The sequence below is a fragment of the Aspergillus campestris genome (genome assembly GCF_002847485.1).
Source record: "Aspergillus campestris IBT 28561 chromosome Unknown P168scaffold_16, whole genome shotgun sequence".
NCBI classification, from domain to species: Eukaryota; Fungi; Ascomycota; class Eurotiomycetes; order Eurotiales; family Aspergillaceae; genus Aspergillus; species Aspergillus campestris.
In genome coordinates this window covers 301911-324693 of record NW_020194351.1, presented here as the reverse complement: position 1 = coordinate 324693, position 22783 = coordinate 301911, and the positions used below count along the sequence as shown (strand labels likewise).

Sequence of the window (22783 nt, the reverse complement as noted above, 5' to 3'; positions counted from 1 at the left end):
ATCCATTGCAATACTACACCCCAAGACCATCAAACGGTGCCAGTCCGACCATCCTGCGCCATGATGTTCCCCAAATTCCTCATTCTTCTTTTCTCCTTCCTTCTTTTTGGAAGCTCCCTAGCCCGGGTTGTGCCTGCTCAGAATCAGCACCAAGAGGAGTCAGGACGCGGCTTCATTCTCCCCCGCGATGACAAAGGTCCCGCTATCGAAGTCTTCCGGGACGAAAGCGTGCGGCCATCGGAAGAAGTTCGAAAGACGGCAAAGGCAATGGACACGTGGATGTGGAGCGCCTTGGCCAAATTCGACCACGAAGTCACCGACGAGCAAATGGTCCAAATCTCCGAGGACGCCTATGCATCAATGGTGGATAGGTGGGAGAAAGAGGATATCAAGGGTTATGGAAAACCAAAGGTCATGACAGCGTTACGTAAGGGAAATGAGGTCTATATTGCTTCGTCCGCCAAGGGAAAAAACTTCATTGTCTATCAGAAGCCTGATAAGAAGGAAAATGGCATACACGAACATGTGCCAAAGTCGCTCGCAGCTGCATTGACCGCCTGTTGGAATAACGCCGAGGGCGACAAGGAGCATCACACGAATGACGCCAACTGTGGCGAGATAATGACAGCCTGGGCCTACTTTGTTGAGAAGTCGGATGGAGATAACTCCGAGGACGTGAGTCTCAAAGGAGCGAAGACCGTCACCTGGGAGTTAGCATTACATAAGTACAAAAAAGATGGCCAAGATGTCGAAGAAAGAGTTGGCCAAATCAAGCCGCCCTGTGGCAATGACAATGACGGCAAATGGGGATGCCATAGCGTTGTTCAGGAGCTGGGCATTGAAGCCATTCCCCAGGAAACCAAGGGAAAGCCATACGACCCTCCAAAAGAGCTATATCAGCGAGAGCTATTTGGTGCGTGCAAGTTGAAGAAACAATCGAATTAGGAACGGACGACCAGGAAGAACACGTCAATAACCACGGAAGCTGCAGTCATAAGGTTTCTTTGTTTTCTTTTTGTTTTGCCGGAGTTGTACCTCAATTGCATGACCATCGCTATTCTTTTTGGCCATCTTCCTTATGATGTACTGTCAACAACGATGATTGTAATCAGTGACATCACCCCGATCAATATACCACAGAATAAAGTGAATGTACACGATAATTGTCAGAACTGTAGTGATCATGTGAAAGCCGCGCTGTGTGATCTAATGTATTATGAGCAGCAACCTGCAAATGTGTGATTGTCTCTTATATCATATGTCTCAAAAGAGCTATTAATATACAATCTTTCCTTCAGATCTTCCCTTCATATATAATGACCAACAGCTGGATCTGTTAACTCCCAACTGTAGCCGCCTGTCATGTTCATTGATTTTTATTTGATTTGAAACCTGGTTCTGAATAGATAGTCATTATCTTTGTCTGATTCTGAAGCCCCATCCTATGCAATTCGCATATAAGAAAGGTACCAGAGAGGAAAACCATTGGCAGCACTTTCTTGATTCTTGTTTAATCTTTTAGTTTTTCATGTCTTCTCAAGGGAAATACCCCTAGTTTATCATCATGGCTTTGGAAGCAAAATCGTGATATTCCGTAAGTATTCAATCAGAGCTGTCCAGGACCTTCACTTTTTTATTTCTTCCCGTACCTCCTTCTATAGGGGGCCTAGGGAACCTTAATACTGATATATATTGAAATTGTCATACATATACTCTTTTCTCTATAAAATTGGTACATACGACCATAGGGTGTGGAGAACAGGGCTTCCCGTCCGCTCAGCCGTACTCAAGCCATAACTATGAACGTGGCTAAAACATAATTGAGCCCTCAACAGCTCGCTGCTTTATGGGTGATGGCCGCTAAATCACCGGGTGAGTTTAGGTGAGTTGGGTGATGCTTTTCATAACTAGGATAAGCGGGGTGATTTGAGGGTGAGCTAGTGGGTGATTGTGTGAGTACAAAACCAAAGAGTTTCCTTATAGACATGAATAGGTCCAGGACCCCTTTTTAAAATGACCATAATCACTTTATTGAAAAAAAAGACATTGCTTGAGATATTTGGGGTAGACTTCATCAGAGCGCACGAAAGCTTAAGCCCAACCCAACAGTTCTAACTGTCCAATTTTCTCATAAATAGCAAAAGACAATGGCAAGTAGATATTAATCAAAATTACTTACAACCATACTTTTTGTGCTAACTGATGTATTAGTCTATTTATGGGACATCTTTATTTTAGTATATGATATAACCTCCCGCGCGACTGCATTGATCAAAGGTCTTCTAGGGGCCTTTAGAATAATCTATATACATGTGCTTAAGCTGGAATGTATGTCTTTTATCGAAATATTTTTCTGTCACTTATAAATGCTACTTAACAGTGGTTAATCAGAGGTCCTAGAATGGCACGGCATCCCACTTGTGCGACTGCAGATTGATTCGGATGTCCTATTCTATGACATGGGTCTTTTGCTCTGGACCCAATGGTGTAGGACTTGCTCATCATTCGTGATGAAAGACTTGATTTGTATGATTGGGTGATCAGATACTGCAGAAACACTCTCTGAAATCTTTTTTCCCCAGTTTAATTTTTGCTGTTTTCGCACTTGTGCTGATTAGCACAATATACTAGGTCTGGACTGTAGAGTCGATGAAAAGAATTCTCAATGAATCTCTGCTATCCATTCCCAGCATCCTGACGTCCGGTGGTGGTGGCTTGGTGGTGGCTTTGCCGGTAGTTATAGAGATGTTGTATTTGGCGAAAAACTACGGGAATCAAGTGGTGTTCGGAGGCCTCTTTTACGGGAGCTAAGACGTCTTACTATAGCGTGTCTATTAGCCTGATACCATCGACCAACCAAAAACAACAGTCCGGCCGAGGCTTGTCGAGGATACTGGGTCCAAGTGCGGATGTGCTGCTCAGTCCTCGGTGAAATTTTATTATACTTTGCCTGGGAAAGCCGGCTAAGTTGGGTGGAGTTTCAGGGAAGTAGCTTTAACTGGGAGTAGTTGATAAATATCGATCAGCAATAGATTAATTACCATTTGTGCGAAACTGTCCTCCAGTCAACAATGGACTGACTGAGAAGAAGGTCAAGCCCCGCATTTCTCAAACGCAGCAGATCGCAGGGAACTTCGGGGAACGTGGTAAACGTGCCTGACCCATAGACACTAATCCCATTGCGGGGTTAAATCAAGCCAGGTAGCCCTTGACCGGTGGTTTTGGATCACAAGACTGGGGATTGAACACTTGAATGATGGATCCAAAGTTGTAGGAATAAGGCTCCCGGGAGGTGGCTATTCGGTCCCAAGACCCAAGACCCTCCTTTATAGATTTTTATCATGCCGCTTTGTACGCCACTTGCGATTCTATCGGCAATCTTATTTTCTAACAATAAAAAAAATATGTGTATAATAACAAATTGGGTGGGAAATGGGGAATAAGTAGCCTCACAGTATTTCAATTGCGCCAAAGTATACGTGGGGATTGAATTACGCAAGATCAGGGGGAGATATTAGGAGGGCAAAAAGAAAGCAAAAAGAGAAAAACAGCTCTGGTGAATAATGTGAAATATCAACTGTTGCCTCACTGCAGCACAGAAGAATAAAACCTATGGAACGAGGCTCAAGGGGATCTGACATTTCCAGGTGCGTTAAGTTCAATCTAACATCCATAGGCAAGCACGTCATTCCCTTTCAGATGGGCAAGTGTCAAAAACCATAGCCACAAGACATGGAGATGACTTGTTCGTGAATGAATGTCAGTCCATCTGTGCTAAGGACGAGAATATCTACAGTGTGTCCCAAGGGCTGACGGGATATGCACTGTTTCTCACGACGCCCGACTCGGCGAGGCAAGCAAGGGGTTTAGATCACGCTGGATGACCAAAGGGCGAGGAAGTTCGAGGATTATTCACATCCTCAATAGATTTTGTACTAATAATTACTAGATAGACATGGCTAATGATTTTATGTCAAAACAGTCCAAACCACCTCAACGTCTCCTGCACCTGTGTCGGCACAACATGCCCCACCCCTTCAGCCAAATACGACTCAAACTGGGTTCCGTCACCGTAAATAGACCGCGTATACCCATCCGACGGATCATCCTTCCGTTTTTGAGTTAATTGAACCTCAAAAACAGTCGTCCACTGCTTAATCTCCTCCTGCAAGTTCTGGGGGTCAAGAACCTGGTCAGCAGTGCCATGCCAGATCTGCACAGGCGGATAACTCCCATTATACCCCGGCCACGCGCTTCTAACTTCAGTAGCCCACTCCACACCGCTCTTCCTAACCTCCCCTTTTGAGCAGGCCGGATCAGACGTAAATGGCGACGACCCGGGGCTCCCTCGTAAACACCCATAGGGGAGTCCGCTATACGCTGAAACAGCGGAAAAAACATCCGGATAAGCAGCCGCCAGAACCTGCGACATCATTGCTCCAGAGGAGGAACCTATTGCAAACACTTTTGACGGATCCGCGTTATACTTGGCAATTGCATATTTCACCATACTCACAATAGACAACGAGTCACTTCCCTTGTTATGCGTGAGTGATTTGTTCGTTGCGACGTCCCAGCAGTGAGAGTCTTTCTGGGTATCGGGGTATATGATGATGAAGCCATGTTTGTCGGATGCCGGGGGGAGGTCTTTAACTTCAAGGTAGTATGTTAGGGCGGGTTCGAGGCAGCCGTGGAGCTATCATATGTGCACTTAGTTTTGTCTACCCATCAAGTACCTAAATAGAGACGGAGGGGGAGGGGGTGTGGAAATTACAGCAACGATAACAGCTGGATTTGGTGCCAGCTGGTCAGGAACATATATCAACATTTGATTGTTTCCGGGGTTGTCACCGAAGTCTGGGACCGGGCGGAGGGTGGCGGCGAAGACCGTTGCTGTTATAAAGGCCGGATTGGCCAGGAGGAGAGTAGAGATCTTCATTATCAATTCAATCTATCAATTCTTTTGATCTATTGATCTATGTGAGTGTTTGGTGTAGAATAATGTAGGGTAGTTGTGCCGGTATATATAGTTTCAGCCTTGGTGTTTCAAGATCTGCGACAAATCCCGAACCGAGGAGGTATTCATGTACCGTTCATGATTTTCAGGAGTAATTGCATTGCTTAAATCAACACGGATGCTGTTGACCTCCACATTTGCCGTTATGTATCATTCCAACTGTGGTCATCGCCCGCTTCTTCAGGGTAGCATGGTGGCGTTGGCAGCGGTAATTGATAATGTATCCAGCGTGGGGTTCCGCAAAGTATATGACTCGCCGAGGGGTAATTCAAAAACCGCTAGAGTCTAATGAATTAGAGATGGTCATTGGAGAAGAGGAAGTCAAGCGAAAGTAAAGAATGCTGTGAGAAGTATACCAAGGCCATCACTATCCCCTTGTCATACTCTTCAGGTATTGAATTTTGCTGGTGGTGACAATAGAGCCTGTTGAGGTGAGGATCTGTTTCAGTCCAAAATCTGGGGTATTGATAAGAGTGGATACCTCGAAACCCAATCCCCACACTATCCAACGCCCAACCACGGAGATTCGAGTAATACGAAATACCACGCCAGTCGTCGGCGCACTAACTCCGATATTAGTCAGTCAGTTAGGCACTAACAGCAGCTAGACTGTACGGCTCTTGAGATAGTGTAGACCTAGCCCCATGTATTGTCGCCTTCGTCCTTCGGTGTTATTCGTCGCTCGGTCGTTCATTTTTACGCGAAACCTCGGTTAACGGTAATGGTAACATCACCGATATTGTCGTGATTGCAATTGAATCCTTTGAAGCCTAATTGAGGTAGATACCTACGCACAAGAGGGCGGATGGTTGGGATAGAGGCACATATCACGGCGAGATTAATCTCGACGAGGACCCAGAGCCAGAGTTGATACGCATCCCCTGTAAATGAAAAATGTAGTCAGTCTCGGGATTATCCCTTGTCAAAAATCAGTGGAAATTTACATGTTATGTCATAAGAGACATTGTATATTCGATTAGCATAGTATAAGCGAACTGCTGACGCAGCGCATGCCCTTGTCAAATTAAGTATAAGTCCAAAGCAGGGATGTAGAGGACGGATTCCATACACTATACCCAGACTCATTAGGCCAATAAACACTAGCCTTTCTCTGATTGGGAATTGAATTTTCCAGAGTATTGATACTGTGAGGATTAAGATGATTATATAAAAAATAAGGTTTGTTTTTGTGAAGGCGAGAGTGCGAGCTTGTTCGTCAGAACATTCCGCAATTGAGTAAGGTGAGGTGTCCCAATAGGCGCGAAGAGGTCTGCAAACCACAAGCATTGCAATAAGAAATGCTTAAAAATATGTCGGCTTGTTAATAGAGGTCATGCTCTGTAAGGGCTAGGACAGGAACATACATAGGCCCCAGCTAAGTATCAACGAAATAATCCCCCAGCTCAGGTACCTCAATGTGGGCACTGTCAAGAATCAGAGGTAAGAGATAAGAAGAGAAACTTTAACAAGCGCCATGATAATCACGAGGAGAAGTTGATTGAAATAGCTTGTCTGTTCAGAGCACAGAGTTCACACGCCCCTTAGTCTTTTGCCTTTCCTCGGACAAGTTATATAAAAAGAGAAGAGATTCGCATGTACCATTAATGAAGGTTTCAATCATTCTGGTTTACGGTCCCAGACATGATAACCTGGCCATGTGAGTTAGATAATCAACTATTTGAACTTTTTGTGTGCTTAATAAGAGTAGGGCCTTGTTACCCCATCCATATTTAGTTCCTAAATTTGGAGTCACGGTGGAGCGAATAATAAAGAGCTAGTGATAAGTAGATCAGCACATAAATGGCATATTATCACTGTACAAAAGAGAACAAGGACACAAAGAAAGAGAATAAAAGGCGCGAAGTATCCTACAACAGCAGCAATCATAATCCAGTCATCCCACCTGGCAGATCTCTTCATTTGCAGACAAACCCAGAGTCGTAGACCCACTAAGATGGAGCTGCAGACCAGAAGAGTAACACTAACAATAAGCAGCTGAGGGCCTTGGTAACTTGGATTCATATAGTTTGGCTTTGGCCATGAGGCGATCACCTCGGGGGGAGGTGTTCTCATTGTAAGGTGCCTAAAAAGGGCAGTAATAATTTCACCAGTTGCCTTCATATAGAAGGAAGAATTGCAATTATCCAAAAACACACTGTTAAAAGGCAAGCATTGGTTGTGTCAGGCGTGGAGAGGGTTGCCCTGAGAAATAAAAAATCCAGTGCGGTTCTGCGGCTTTTGTCGTTTGAGACCTGCATCCCGCGAATAGAAAGATGCGGGGAGGTACTCTATTTGACGCCATGTCCCTTGGCCGACGATGTCACTGGCATCTGCATCCAGTTCATCCTACAATACATCCATTTTTGGCCTTCAAAATGCTCTGTCACATCTTGGTTTTCATTTTGGGGTAGCCCTTATCCAAAGAGTTGCGGTGTCCGAAGCTCCACCTCGCTGGAATTATAGTCTATACAACGCGAATGCGATGATAATCTCCAGTCTCCCCGATTTGCCTCGGGGAGCTCTCCATATATGATATCAAATATGTTGCACCCTTATCCACCTTCCATGGTAGTTCTAATGCTTCTGTTGTTGTTATACCTGGGGCTGGATTCCCAGTCTGCGCATTTAGGGCGATTTCAACTGCCCCTTTCCGGCAATAAACCTCATGTTCATACCCCAACCGCGCAACGACCATGGCCTCAAAGAAATATCTTGTAGCGAACAAGGGCACAAGAAAGAGATTTCCGGATTGAGCCAGCTTTTTCAGTGACCCGTCCTCTGCCACAGAAGGATCTTCATTCAAATCAATAAAATTCCCAAGTAGATCGTCAATTTCGTCCTTGCGGCAATTTTCAAGATCTGCACCGTCGTTCATAAACGTTATGTCAAACTTATTCATCATGATACCATCAATGTCACCGTCAACCGACCAGATGAGGCTGAACTGTAAAAGAAAGCACTCTATGTCAATATAGCATCTACCTTCTGACGCCTTATCATGTCTGGAAAACATCTTCATCCCATTCCCTAGTGAGTCATCTGAGACATTCACTATGACAGCAAAGGGGGAAGGAGGCCCGGAGGTAGGCATACTCGCAGGGAAGGCTACCTCTCCATCGAAGGATGCCCATGACCAACTAGGGGCATAGAATTTGGGGCTCTGGAGAGCTGTAGGCAGCCGAGCCTCATTATAGATCCGCTGCCAGGCGAGATCATATACCAAGGAGCTGGTCCACATTCCAGCGATGTATTGGTCCGAAGTCCGTTGAGTCAAGATTTCACTCTTGGCTACACCGAAAAAGGCAATCAGTTTGTCCTTTGCGTATGTCATCTGACATTTGGAATATTCTTCGATCAAACGGCATCTCCACTCGAAAATTTTGATCTCATTTGGGGAAGGCAAGGTCATGGTGGTAGCAGCACCTAGGTTAGGGTTACTGCTCTGGATTGAGATCGAACATGACAATTCTCGTAGGCCTCTCAACATTGCGGATTTACAATTTGAGCCTGCCATAAGCGGAAAGGGAACCCCGTCGGGGAGAATTTCTAAGGCTTCTGCTTCGCAGCACTCCCACCCTACCTGAGATGACCCGAAATGAAGCACTCGACAAGCCAGAAACCTTTCTTGGAAGACCCATGCCCGCTTATGTAGAGGAGCATCTGTTATTTCTTTATTCCAGAGATCACAGTCGACCACATAAACATCCTGCGACCTGCCGTTCACATTGACCTTGATCTGCGGCGGGCAGGTAGCGGCCCAGCTCCTAGATCGATAGAAGAGCGACTCGGTTCCATCAGATGCAAATGTAGCTGATACATTCAGAAAAGAATGGGCATAAACTCTGTGCATGGTGAGAGCCTCGTTTTCCCAGTCAGACAGATCATCTTCGTCTTGCAGGATACACATAGAGTCAATCCATATATATTTGATGCGCAAGTTACATGCAAGCTCCATTGTTTCTTGAAAGCTCTGAGGGAGTCGTTGAGTATCTATTGCACGCTGAAATTGTGCAAGCGTTGACGACTTGAGCATGGGATATTGGCCCGGATGGGCAGGCCAACGATGGCTGAGTGTCATATACCGTCCCTTTAATGATTTGCCTCCGGTAATTATCAGCTTTGCCTTTATACCACTGTCGCCCCTCACTATTTGGATCAAACGTGTTGGGAACCATAATGCTGAGTGTGTCTGTTTACATCTCAGGTGAGTCTTGCTGCACTGGTCTATCCATGACTTGATAAGACCTAGAGTCCCAGGGATCGGGTCTGGCTCTGGTAGTTCAGTGAAGAGAGATGAGGATAGATCTGTATTAATCAGTCGTTATCAAATATTAGCGATATAAAATTTTCGGGCATAAATATAATCATAAGGCTAAATACCTTGACGAAACACAAAACCCAGTAATACCTGGTATGTATCTTGAGTACCCTCCGGCGCGACACTGACCTCACATGGTAGTAAGGGCTGGCCCTGGTGATGAATTTCAGAGAAACCAAATTGTGCAGACATAGAGAATTCGACATTAATCGGTGATCCACGCCATTTTTTGAGTAATTGTTGGTGGTAAAGCCCCATCCAGGAGACAAGTCCGTGACAAATCCAGCAGCCCGATCGAAGTGTTCTTGGATATGGAGGAATTTTAGACTTCACTGTTTGGAGCCATAAATTACTATGAAGACTTTGCACGGCAGAGATGCACGGCTCGCAGATTTTCATCTTAGAATGACACAAAAAATGATTGCGAATTTTGAGTGGGGGAGTGGTAGAGTGGTCATCTGTCCAATGCTTGTGGTCTGAGCTAGTTACAGAGACGTTGCTTAGGTAACCGACACACATGAATCGCAAGTTTGCATGACTATCTGCTGGTCTTAAGCAACCGTTCAGTTTATATTTCACAGATAATAAACTATATTTCCTAATACAAGCCGGAAGTTCCAACCCGCTCACCATGTCTGATATCTGTATAGTAGCCAATAAATCGTTGATAGTTATAGTAATCCTAGTAAAATCGGTAGTAGTAACTTATCTAAGCTCTGGAGTATCTTTTCAATAGTCTACAGCAACTGCATCAGAAAAGTAAAACGCAATCGAGAGAGGAAAAAAACTGGTGATTTGAAAACAGCATAGAATATACCGTAGATCTGAGAGTGGAGTCTGAATAAGTATATTATAAACTATTGTTGAAAGCTGAGAGAGATGGAGAGAGCAACTTCATGTATACTGCGCTTCTGCTACTAAATCAATTTTCTCTAAATGGCTACTTGAAGAATTACTATTCAATAATATGGGCCTAGGAAGATATTTTATAGAGCTATATCCAGGTCTAGAACAATTAATAGTAAATTACGAATCTTCTATAGTAGTAAAAAGGGCATTTATTTCTTATCCTTTAGTATCTACATATAACTCGGTCAAGCGATTAATTAACACTCCCATTATATAGTATTCTGTTTTAATGCATTTTCATATGTCTTATCGGATGAAACTTTTTGTGGTTACACTATATAAAGCTACTGAGGTAATACTGGTAACTTAGATTCAGTCAATCGAAAGAAGGGCACTTATGTATATATGGTATGCCGAAGTGCCATTATATATCTGCTAGTAGGATTTTATAATCTTTATCTCTGGGGTCGGGCATACCCTTAGTATTAGGTAGCTCCTGCTCCTATGAATGTATACCCCAGAGAAATAGTTATATATCTGTATCATCTATTACCTAGTGGCCGCACCGTTCGGATCCCCGAATCCGCTGCGGATTCTGACCCCCTGCCACCGAACCCGAATCGTTGCGGATTCGGTGCGGTTCGATTCGGGTTTTGCGGATCGGTGATGACACTCTAGTCCATTAGCTGTGTTTGGTACTATACAATAACACATTAGTTAGCGACATAAAAGGACGTAGTTAATTATCTTTCTTCTTCTTATTCCGGGCCGGTCCTAATAGAATCGAGCCAAAATATAATACCTACTAACCACGTGAAACACCTAGGGAAAGCTTTAGTACGTAGTGCCCAAATATTACGAAGCCGGCGAGCCCATGATTCATGCAATGATAAGAGATCAAAACTAGTTAAAATATATCTATTTACTTTATCCTACTTAGCTCCTATAATATTCATCTTAGAGCTTATTATTATTAAGGTCCAGGCCCTATCATAGACTGGAAAATAGTTCACGATAGTTATGCTAGATCTATTGAAGATAGCTAGCTGTCCAAGGCGTTCTGTTCGGAACAGTCACATCCAAGCAGAAGTCGTTCCTTCATTCACACACATATCGAGGCTCTGTGTAGGTGCCAAGGAGACGAGCGTTTCAAACGATGGTAGATCAACCAATGGCCTACGGTTGGCTTCAGCTGGGGAGGCCAGAGCGCGACTTCTGCATGATAGAGGGTGCTTTTCATCCGCTCTCACCTCATTCCCACGCTGTCTATTGCGCATTCACCCTAATCACCCGAGTCGCGCGACGCTAAAGCGGCGCTCGCCCTATTTTCACCCGGGTGGCACCGCACTTCTTACTGTGTTTTAGCCACACGCCGGCCGGTTAGTAGTATGGTGGGTGACCACATGCGAATCCCGGCTGTTGTATGTTTTTGTTTTTTTTTTTTGGTTCCTGTAAGGACTATATATAATATAACATTGATTGGTTTTAGCTTTCACGTAAAAAAAGTGGTGTGACTGGAAAATGCCCGTTTGACCAGCACTCCGGGATTACCGCCCGTTGCCCTCTACATAGCTCCGGGGGCCCTAATAATTCTTAACAACTCCATGTCTGTTGGGAAAGACTCCATTGTCACTGATATCAGTTACTATTACATCAACCAAGGTCTGCGCGGTGAACTCGAACAATCTGAGTGAGAACTATCAAGACTCTGTCATTGGTTTCGTCCCTGCTAGGAGATGTGGCATTGATTGTCACCATCTGGTCGCGTGTTGAGAGATTGAATTCAAGAACGAGTATTGGTCTCGTCGGTAGCCTCTTCTCAAACGTCTGAGCAATATTGACTGCATTTAGCTTTTGCCACGATATTTCCTGGTACTGGATTGTTTATCTTTGCGATGTGTAATGGCTGCGCTTTAGTTAAGAGCATTCTATCATTGGAACCGACGATTATATACTAACTGAGATTGATTAGATTTGTATCAAGTCGGCTAGGATCGAGAGGGCTGTTGGGTCGACGTTTTCTAGATATAAAATTAGATATGTTAGTGTATCAAACTTTATATTGTGAAAGTAGTAACAGTATACTCGCAATGACTGTAACCGATCCAACAAGTGAGCTGAGCACATATATTCTCATCATTTCATCGTTTATTTCTTTTCTCTTTGCCATTCTGTATGTACAATGATACTCGCGGGGCTGAATATTCTATAGCCTAGGCTCGCAGAGTATCTTGATACAAGAGCCCACAAGCCCAGTCATATGCTAATCAAAGATAGACAGTGTCACTATTACGCTCTGTACTACTAGTCTATCAAGATAATGTAATACCCTTGGGTCTGAGGATGATCTCTGAGATAATAAAAAAACGCTGACCCCCTCGGATCGGGCCGGGCTGTGATCCGGTCATTGACTCGGCCCGAGCCGAACCGGCGCATTCTGATTCATAAACCATGGCCCAGGTATATTCGCATCGTGGGAAGCATCTTATGTCTTTTCAAGATATCAGACTGTACCTTCTTTTGTCCTTCCTTTCTCCTACTTTGCAATACTTCACTGTAAGTAGAGTGTGCTACATACGTTCAACACGCACGGTGCATTTGAAATGAGATTAGGGAGGTCACATATGCAGAACATTGCAGTATAAGCAGTAGTGTTATATCCCTACTGCATAAACACGTAGCATGTCATATGTGGATTCTCATATGCAAAATATGATTGAACCACTATCCAGCCGAGGGCTTACTATACTTCTCAATAGCAATTGATTAAACATACTAACGAACCACAGACTGATGTAAATTGCCTTGTAGACATTATGACGGGCTATTCAATTCAAGATCCACCACACGGGATATTCCTACTTCAACATGAAGAGTCATACCAGCACATACAAAAACTTACTATCCTGCTAGAGATAAAGCATATGAAATTGAAACAGACGTCAGCAACAAATGAGAAACCAAAAAAGGCCTAAGCCACCTCTATACTGAGCGTATTGCACCTCCAGTATTGTCATCCGGGATGCGTGATGTCGGTGCGGGTTGGTTGGGCCTGGGTTGCAACAACGCAACAATGATCGGCGTGTTCTTGCCCGCTCCTTACCGGCCGCACCTACATGAACTGCGAGGCTGGGTCCACAGCGGAACGCACTCCCCGCGAACAAAAGGCACAGCTGAACATGCATCTGGGGGCTTGAGCAAGTGCGTTAGCAACCCATGACCAGCGGATTGGCTTACCTATTCCCATATGTAGCCGAGAGCTCATGGGCGTTGCTCACAGGCTGGTGTCTGGCATACAGTAGCTCGGGCATCGATCGTTAATGTTAGCTCTCTTCGATGTCCAATCAATATCGGGAAAACCCCGCATTCTCCCCACCATTCCACCACCTTTCCCACTGTTATGTCTCGACCTACCATATTAGAAAGGGCTAGGCCTTGGGGCAGCTAGCCACTATCAAACAATCACAGACCCACAGTGGTCTGAGACTCATTGCCGTGATATAGTGGGGCTGGAGCGGCCCGCTCCTGCAAGTATAATAGGTTTGAAGAAAGGAAGTGGGGCGGCTTAGCTGAAAGAGGAAACGATCGCGTATTTGATCAGCTAGCTAGCTTAAGCACTATGTCAAAGGTGATAGTTTGTGACCATATAGCATTGTGAAAGTTAGGGGTTATAACTTAGTATTTTCTATAGTTCTCGGAGTAATGATTTCGAGCCACATATAAGAACCTTAGCTTGAGAATTGAGCATGAGAACTGGCTAGTTGATTATATTATCAAAAGTCATGATCAACCAAGTTAGCCAAAGCATCTCGTAATATGTATCTTGTAACCAATTTGGCGAAAGCCTACGTTAGCGTCAACGTCGAATATGCAAGCATATCGAGCAGTTGCGTAAATTGAGCCCAACGGAACATGAAGTCATACTGTTGCATATCTGCCACGTACTCTCAGCGCGAAGGAATCAAGATCAGCCATGATAATATACCAGACAGGCAAATGGCCAAGAAGTTGCCCATCTACTAAGGCATAATCATCCGGAAAGACAAAGAAAGGACCAAGGATGTTGGGACTAAAGCGCCTGGAAAAGCAATCACTATGCGCCCTATCAGTGGAGTGATGTCACTGACGTGTGTATTACAGCCCATGATCTAATCAATTTAGATTAATTCCACCTGGATATCATGGTTTTTCGACTTTTTTCTCCAATATAACAACCTACACGCCGCGATACTGAGAACTGGTGGATGAGAATCTGAAGATGATGGGGCAAATAACTAGAAGGAATCGCGACCGCCTAACGGTTACATCATTATATCCTAAGTGTTATATTTTACCTTATATAGCTCTAAAATTCATAAATAGCTGACAGATGTACATGACAGGAGTGTAGTGCTAAAGGCTTCAAAATACCCGTCTCACTGGCTCAGTCTGTCTACAACCACACCGGGGCTGCATTGCATAGACAACACTTTTTAATGGCAGCCTGATGAATCAATTCTGGGCGATCGTGTCTCGGACCCAGCGGATCTGACAATCAATGCTCTGTAGGAGAAAATGTCCAAATACCTTGTCGCCAACTATCGAATCAGTCTGTCATGCCAGGAAAGGACGCAATATGCCAGCACAGCTTACCTTTGGGCAGCACTGCTTAATGTCGCCCTTCTACATGTAGTCAGTGAAATGAATGGACAAAGCCATTTCTGATGGTGTGAGAAGTGCAGCTAGTGGAGGGTGAGCATCAAAACTGAGGTGTATTTTCATCTAGACTTAGAAACACCTGATCAAGATGAAAAGATGTCTCGCCTGAATCTATATAAAGCAAGTCCGTCGCCGCCACTTCGCATCATCAATCAACCAGTTCAACCACTGGACTTCCCAAATCCATTCTTGCTCAAAGCCAACCCCAAACTGCCAAAATGACATTTATCGTCGAAGGTATTCCTACCCGGGATAGCAAGGGCAACCCTTACATCCGGCAAGACATCGACAAGTGGTATGCGGATCAGGTCGAAGCCAAAAAAGGCGACCGAATCCAGCTCACCCTCTTTGTGGAAGCACTGGCTCTGATGCAGAAGCGCCCTCTGGATAATCAGCTGTCTTACTTTCGTCTGGCTGCCATACATTCTGCCCCATGGTGCAAATGGGACGATGTCCCGCAACCGCCAGTTCTTGATCCGAAGGGAATTGCGGGCTATTGTGTCCACAATAACTACACGTTTCCCACATGGCATCGGGTGTACATGCTTCTCTACGAGGTGGGTAAACCTCGTTCGACGGTCTCGGAAAACGTTCAACAGAAAGATGGTTGACCAATATACACAGCGCGCTCTGTACGAAGCCATGGATGACTGGATCAAAGGAAATGTCCCAAAGAAACTTCAACCAGATTGGAAGGGAAAAGCTGATAAGTGGCGCCTTCCATACTGGGACTTTGCTCGATTTGCGGATCGAGATGAATCGACTAATGGTGCCTTTGTGAACGACATCGATCACGACAGGATCAGATTGCCCATTCTCTGTATGTTGCCAAATGTGCGGATTAACGTTTTCGGCACAGACGGGAAGCTATCCATTGAGTCTCGACCAAACCCTCTCTACAAATACGTGACTCCCAAATTGATGGGCGAGTTTCCTGCACCATATACGATTCCTAAGGAGACAAGTCCTAAGCAAGCAGACGATCATGATTCAGTCGAGTTTAAGTTCCCGGTAAGTCCCCTGCCATCCATATTCAATTATAAAAAAATGACTAAGATATGTCCAGTGGGATATGTGTAATGCCACTACCAAGTACGGGCTTCTTGATGGGTTCAATGAAGAAATTTGGGCCGACGGAGGCCAGAATTGGTTCCGAGCCAACTACGCCTTAAATGAACATCCATACTACAAGTCTCCAGACCCCGGCGAGACGACCGTTCCTACGCTACAGGAACTGGTCCACAGGTTATTCCAGTCTGGCCTAGACAGCTGGGGCGAATTTTCCTCCACCCGCTACACCGATAAAGAGGTCGGCCCATACCCACCGAAGGGTGTTGACCCCAAGTCGGCGATCAATGCGAAGAACGCAATGAACCTTGAATTTATCCATAACAATGTCCACGTGAGTAGCCCAAGTATGTCTATTTTGTGCAAGAAACAGTTCTGATCTGACATCCCCAGAACTTTGTTGGAGGCTCCCAATTTCTTCGCCCGCCCAAGGAAGGAATCAACCTTTGGGGCGCCGGCCATATGAGCAGTGTAAATATGGCGGCTTTTGACCCCATCTTTTATATTTTTCACAAGTATGCCTTGAGAGACAAGCTGCTAGATGGTGCTGACATTGTCCTAGCAATATCGACCGTTTGACCGCCATCTGGCAGGCGTTGAATCCGAAAAAGTGGTTTGACGATGATTATAGCAAGCTGACCGTAAACAACGACCTACTGCCATTCCACAAGGATGCGGCGGGCAACTTTTGGAAGTCGGATGATGTGCAAGATTGGCGAACGCTCGGCTATGACTTTGAAATTCTCCAGGGACGAACCAGTGATGATCGGGACGAAATCCTGGAAGATATTGACAAACTCTACGGACTACCGACGAGAGACCTCTTTGACAAACTTCCCGATGTCAATGGTCACCAAGACGATTATGTTATTACTGTTGTCTATGACAAGTACGTCCTATATTTCTCTCGACGTTGTTTCATCGCTGACAAAAAAGGTACGCCTTGAATGGTGCCGCGTACAAGATCAATCTCTTTTTGGACGGCCAGCATGACTTCAAAGGACCCGAGTCGGAGGGCTTTGTTGCCAGTGTTTACAACTTCAGTGCTGATCTAGACTCCGGTCCCTGCGGCAATTGCCATCGCCAGAAAGAAGAGAATGTGAGATGTATTGCACAGGTTCCCGTTACCGCGCCGATGCGCCGACATCTGGGGAAAAACAAGAGCCACAATATCGAAATAGATGCACCGCAGCCGGTGTATATGGCCTGGAACAGCTGGGGAAGGGTCAGTATATCCAACCTTCTTTTGTGGATCTACTATTCTGACTCACGGGACTTCATAAAGCCTGTGCGACTGCCTATCCACGTGGCCCTTCACCGATCTTCGAGACTCTATTACAAATATCCCAATGCACCCAATCCGCAGGATCCTTTGAGGTATAAGTTCATCAAGCTTGGAAAACAAGCCCCTGAGTCTTCTTTTGCTTTTGCTGCGACATCCTCCAGATGAGTTTCTACAAGGTATCTATGCTTGGTTACATCTTAGCGACTGCAACGAAATACTGCACGGCATTTGGGTCGGGCTTGGTATGACTGATATCCCAACATTACATCTGCAGCCGGCCCTTGATAGAGACATTTTCTTCCAGCGCCATGATTAGGATAGTAGCAATGATACATCAGACATGAGTATAGTCGATGGAATTAGCATGAGTAGAAAGATCGTAAAATTGTAAGACCATGAAAGACTAAATGAATACATACATTGGCTTCTGATATATAATCTTAGCCCCTGAGCTAAAAAGCCGAACGGTACTTTGGTAGAGCTTGATCTGAGTGATATCCCCAGCATATACTCTTTATATATTTGTATGATACAGTGATACTACAGGTATAGTGCCTGAGGAAATAGTTAATATTAGTAAAGCTATTTTAGAGAAGATACACTCTCATGAATATTCCTGTAAATGATGTTGCTCTTAAATTCTAGCCGCTATATTGTTAGAGCAGCAACTGTGTGAACACTGCTTACTGCACGACCTACTGATCTTAACCCTAACCTAGCCGGGTCTGGACTCGGGGCGGATCCCACAGCCAGCCCCACAGCCAGCCCCCCAACCCCGGACGGATTGGGTGCTGCGGGCCGAGAATCCGCCCAATCCAACCGGATGCAACCCCAATTCAAGATAGACTATAGTTTCGCTTCTAAGATTAGCACTAAGAAAGGTACTTTCACCAATTAACTCATTTTTATCTTAAATGTGATTAGATATAGAAATCCGACCTAGCTATAACTGGCCAGATAGGTGTACCCTGCTTTTGAACCTAACCTCTCCTGTGCAATTCTAGTCCTGTCCAGAGATAGTCCTGTATCATGTGAAACTGTCACGTGGATTATGATACAGGCATAGTCGCGTCCGCTCATGCAGACAAACCACAATGGTTGTCCTGATAATATACATGGTCAATAGCTCATCGCATTCATTGTCCACAACTTTTGTGACCAAACAACCCCCAGAACAGCATGATGGAAAGTGCACCGGAGTCTGCGCGTCCTGATGGGGTGACCGCAGACGTAACTGACATCGAGGACAACGAAGAGCAGCCGGAAACAGGCTACATGCACGGATGGGCTCTCGCTTCCCTGACCGTGGCTTTCATGTCCATTTGCTTTGTGCTAGCCATTGACAATACCATTCTGGGTTCGTGTCCCGTAATCTAGCGGAGGGAGCATCAGCCCTAATTGTCATACCAAGCGACGGCGATACCCCAGATCACCAGCGACTTCCAAAGCCTCAACGACATTGGCTGGTATGGGTCTTCCTACTTGATTGCGCAGATGGCTCTGCTACCGACCTGTGGCCGCTTATATGCGTTCTACAACATCAAGTGGGTGTACTGCATCTCGCTCGCCGTCTTTGAGATTGGCTCTGTCATCTCGGCAGTCGCTCCGAATTCCATGACTCTAATCATAGGGCGAGCGGTGTCTGGCCTTGGCGCAGCTGGTTTGGTGAGCGGGACGACGACTATTTTGTCGTATTGCGTGTCGTTGAAAAAGCAGGCCATGCTATCGCCTATAGTCCTGGGCATGTACAACATTGGATCGGCCATTGGTCCACTCGTGGGTGGTGCGATAACGGATAGCAAGGTGCTGACCTGGCGCTTTGTTTTCTGGATTAATCTTCGTAAGTCTGTGGATGAAAACAGCCCTCATCCTCCTCATATAATCGCAGCTAAAGTATTCAGCCTTCGGAGCTGTTGGGTTGGTTCTGGTTTGGTTCACCTTGAGAAAACCTCCTCCCGCAGTAAAGGGTAATTTACCATGGAGCCTGAAGCTACGCCAACTTGATCTTCCAGGGGCCGCCCTCCTACTCGGCGCAACGTCGTGTCTGAACTTGGCATTGCAGTGGGGTGGCATCGTCCACCCATGGTCTAATCCCAAGGTGTTCGGGTGTCTTATCGGATTTGGTCTACTTTTGGTTACGTTCTTGGGCCTGCAAGTCCGAGGCAATGAAAAGTTGGTCCCTTCTCTTGCAATCTACTCTCCACATGCATACATACAGCTTGGTTATTTTACTCTTGCTAACATATCTAAGCTCAAATATCCCTCTTCACATATTCCGCAGTCGTACCGTATCGGCATCATGCGCATTCATGATGCTCGTTCAGATTGCGATAGTTCTGCAATCATACTTTTGGCCCATATACTTCCAATCGGTCAAGAACACTAGTGCCCGAGACTCGGGAATCAATCTACTCCCATTGATCGTGTCAAACAGCCTGGGCACTCTCTGCGCAGGCTCTATAGCGTCGAAATTCGGGCACTATGTACCGTTCATGTGGGTTGGGCCTGTCGTCCTAGCTACCGGAGGCGGTCTTTATCAACTGGTCCGTGCCAACAGTCCGCGCGGACATTGGATAGGGTTCCAAATCCTGTCCGGAATTGGCTACGGCAGCTGTAGCCAGATGCCGATCCTGGCTGTGCAGGTCGTCCTCAACAAGCCGGATATACCAACGGGTCTTGTTATGATCATGTTTTTCCAGATGCTTGGGGGCGCGTTGGCCCCTAGCGTTGGGCAGAATCTCTTCACTGATGGGCTTTTGAGGAACCTCAGGACGGTGCAGGGAGTAGATGGCGCAGCCGTAGTGGCGGCCGGTGCGGGTGGTTTTAGGGACGTGGTTTCTCCAAAGCTGATAAATGCCGTTGTGAATGCATTCAACTCCGCTTTGAGGAATGTGTTCTGGGTCGCGCTTGCTACGCCCGCCCTTGCTTGGATAACAAGCTGGGCAATGGAATGGCGGCAATTGCCTGATTCTAAGAAGCAGGATACCCAAACGCCAGCCGAGGAGGTCATCGAGAAATAGTTACGGGCCTATTCACGGTGTACACATAGTGATGTGAGTAGATATTTATTTTCAGTTGGCGTGATCAGAAGGAGTAACGATATAACAGCCACCACACCGGAATGCCGATTTGATATTTGGTCAGGCTTGATATGACGGATATCTCAACACAATACAGAAAGAGATCTAGGTGCCAATCTATAGATTTTGTTAACAGCACTGGCAAGGAAATACTACAAACATAAAATCTTCGACGGACATCTGTATATTCACATAACACTCGCTAGACATCGACACCTGTTTCTCGGAACCCAATAACATCATTCATACTAGCGATATATTGAGTATTCTAATTCTTGATATCCTTTGTGTCCGCCGTCCTAGTCAACCATTCATCATTATTCATAGTCAAGTAGACATATATGTCTATGAACGGGCCGATATATTCCATGAGCAGAAACGCCCACACCTGACGTCCACAATAGGGGTGCCGTTCAAGGAATGCTCGGCACGTTGGAAACCATCCTTTCCATCCAAAAGCTAACCAAGCTATGTATGCGTAGCTGTTGATGAAGAATAAGATGGGGTACTGAATGTAAACATGCAAGCAGCACGGGGATGGAGTACTCACGCAATCAACGGCGCTGTGTACCACGTTTGTAACCAAGCCCAAACATATGCAAAGGCCCAGATTGGACGGAAAAGACGCTCAACCATTTTGGACGTCGTGTATGGGTGTCTCCTAAGTAGAGAGTTAACGAAATAAATCAGACAACCACTTCACAAAGCCAGCAAGCAAGACGGGAGCGACCTACTGCATCATTTTTCTATAGCCAGGGAATACAAACATATACCCCAGAAAAGTGCGAACATTTCCCCGCTCCCAACGAAGCAACTGCCACACAAGTCTGTGGTCCCGAGGAATGTTGGTGGTCACTTCAGCTTCGGGGGTATTCTGGATCGACACCTTCCATCCGCGGTCGAATATCATCCCAGTCAGAACAACATCGTCGGCGGTGTTTACGATCCTGCGGCCAATCGTTTCCTGTGTGTACGCATCGGCGAAGCCCTTGTCTTGGAGGATAGAAGCGCGGATGAAGAGCGTTCGTGCCGACAGGCACCAGCAGCCTCCGTCCGCGGCGAAGTGCACCTCCCGAGAGCCTTTCCACTGACACAAGTCGAACGTCGCCGTTGCTTCCCAGGGTGTGATGACTTGTGCATCTTGGCGATCGGATGGGACCTCAGCGCTGATAGAAACTCCAGTCAGTCATGTGTTGTACACAAGGTGGGGGTTAAGGACAGGGGCCTTACCTCTGTATACCCGCCACCGCCCCGACCTCGGCATCCTCAAACGGGGCCAACAGGTAGGGCATGACGGTCTCGACGCGCCAGTAAACATCGTCGTCCACCAAGGCAAAGATCTTACCCATGGCTGCCTTGACACCGACTATCAGCTGGTGACGTTTATTGGCCAGCGGCGAAATCACGATGACAATTTTGTCAGCATGCTGTCGGAGTGGCTCGATCAGCTCCTCGACACGCGCCTTGTTCCGCTCAACGGTTGCGATGACGATCTCCCGAGGATTGGCCTTGAGCCAGAGGCGCATGCACTCGGTGAAGGTTGACTCGGTGTCGATTGTCGGGACGATGATGCTCACGTCGTTGTGGGTGTAGTTTTGCTTTACGGGTAAGGGAACCGGGTTGTACTTGCTAGCATAGTATGATATGACGGCTTTGTCTAAGACACTCCAAGCCCTGTAATACGTGATGTAAGTCATCTCGCGATTTACGGGTTATGTAGCGCGAAGACACTTACCAGAGTGCTCCTAAAGCTACTGCCATGATGAAAATCAGACCAAGGGAAATCGTCGATCAATGTGCCAAATGTCGGCTGAGAAGACGGGAGCATAAGTGAGCATCTAGCATTGATGGACGATTCTCCTGAGATCTATAGGATATATAGAGAGGGAAGGACTTATTGGGACTCAATACCGGAATCTTAGGGATGCCTTGGGACTCTCCAACATCTATCTCGGCTTGGAAGCCGGATATTCCGGAATCAATGGGTCATCCTGTACTACCCCCGCGAGCTTGAGGCCGCCGGCGGGACTTTCTTCATGAAACTAGCCAAGCTTACTGCAGATGTGCATGGATCCATTACTGGCCTAGACGATAAGAGTACCAGAAAATTAGCACAGTAAGAGACCAGGGGTTCATGCAACCGCGCACCATCACTGTCATTTTGTCTATCATACTACAGGGGAAGTGAAATAGGTTATTAGACTCGCTTAAGTACCACGGGTGTGACGACTGGGATTCACAGTTGGCGCCAACGGCGGCTCAATTGAACATCTTCACCCTTGACCAACGAATGGGCTCATAGGCGGAAAGCCCTCAACGCCAATCTCCCCGTAGCCCGGGGTTCAACATAGGTGCATATCAAGTAGGTCTAGACCAGTCCATCCTGGGTCGAAGGTGACTATCTAGTACGTCGTTCGCTCAAATCGCTAAAGGGCTAACCATATAGAAAGCACATCAAATCTCTTAGA

General features: G+C 46.0%; 7 protein-coding genes across 7 annotated transcripts; 3 read left to right on the top strand and 4 right to left on the bottom strand.

Moving 5' to 3' along the window:
- Positions 1-63: 63 nt before the first annotated feature.
- Positions 64-945, top strand: P168DRAFT_330654 (uncharacterized protein; the record flags this gene model as incomplete). The annotated part of the gene is made up of 1 exon (XM_024841607.1): positions 64-945. One exon carries the CDS (start codon positions 64-66, stop codon positions 943-945), a length of 882 nt encoding a protein of 293 aa, XP_024688707.1.
- A 3028-nt stretch (positions 946-3973) lies between these two features.
- On the bottom strand, positions 3974-4939 carry axeA (putative acetyl xylan esterase; the record flags this gene model as incomplete). The annotated part of the gene is made up of 2 exons (XM_024840588.1): positions 3974-4696; positions 4775-4939. The coding sequence occupies 2 exons, from the start codon at positions 4937-4939 to the stop codon at positions 3974-3976; spliced, it is 888 nt and encodes a 295-aa protein (XP_024688706.1).
- Positions 4940-5497: 558 nt separating this feature from the next.
- On the bottom strand, positions 5498-7090 carry P168DRAFT_337402 (uncharacterized protein; the record flags this gene model as incomplete). Its single annotated transcript, XM_024841742.1, has 7 exons — positions 5498-5898; positions 5962-6032; positions 6087-6287; positions 6378-6441; positions 6649-6666; positions 6737-6791; positions 6890-7090. The coding sequence occupies 7 exons, from the start codon at positions 7088-7090 to the stop codon at positions 5714-5716; spliced, it is 795 nt and encodes a 264-aa protein (XP_024688705.1). The 3' UTR covers positions 5498-5713.
- Positions 7091-7305: 215 nt separating this feature from the next.
- P168DRAFT_313601 (HET-domain-containing protein) lies at positions 7306-9734 on the bottom strand (the record flags this gene model as incomplete). The annotated part of the gene is made up of 3 exons (XM_024839684.1): positions 7306-7363; positions 7693-9322; positions 9446-9734. The coding sequence occupies 3 exons, from the start codon at positions 9732-9734 to the stop codon at positions 7306-7308; spliced, it is 1977 nt and encodes a 658-aa protein (XP_024688704.1).
- A 5366-nt stretch (positions 9735-15100) lies between these two features.
- tyr1 (tyrosinase) lies at positions 15101-17400 on the top strand (the record flags this gene model as incomplete). Its single annotated transcript, XM_024838406.1, has 7 exons — positions 15101-15439; positions 15507-15893; positions 15949-16284; positions 16344-16465; positions 16513-16839; positions 16887-17175; positions 17236-17400. 7 exons carry the CDS (start codon positions 15101-15103, stop codon positions 17398-17400), a joined length of 1965 nt encoding a protein of 654 aa, XP_024688703.1.
- Positions 17401-18414: 1014 nt separating this feature from the next.
- Positions 18415-20255, top strand: P168DRAFT_300250 (MDR family MFS transporter; the record flags this gene model as incomplete). The annotated part of the gene is made up of 4 exons (XM_024838405.1): positions 18415-18592; positions 18647-19075; positions 19137-19407; positions 19487-20255. 4 exons carry the CDS (start codon positions 18415-18417, stop codon positions 20253-20255), a joined length of 1647 nt encoding a protein of 548 aa, XP_024688702.1.
- A 328-nt stretch (positions 20256-20583) lies between these two features.
- On the bottom strand, positions 20584-22076 carry P168DRAFT_244695 (polysaccharide synthase; the record flags this gene model as incomplete). Its single annotated transcript, XM_024833940.1, has 5 exons — positions 20584-20797; positions 20866-20976; positions 21050-21481; positions 21546-21989; positions 22051-22076. 5 exons carry the CDS (start codon positions 22074-22076, stop codon positions 20584-20586), a joined length of 1227 nt encoding a protein of 408 aa, XP_024688701.1.
- Between the last annotated feature and the right edge of the window lie 707 nt (positions 22077-22783).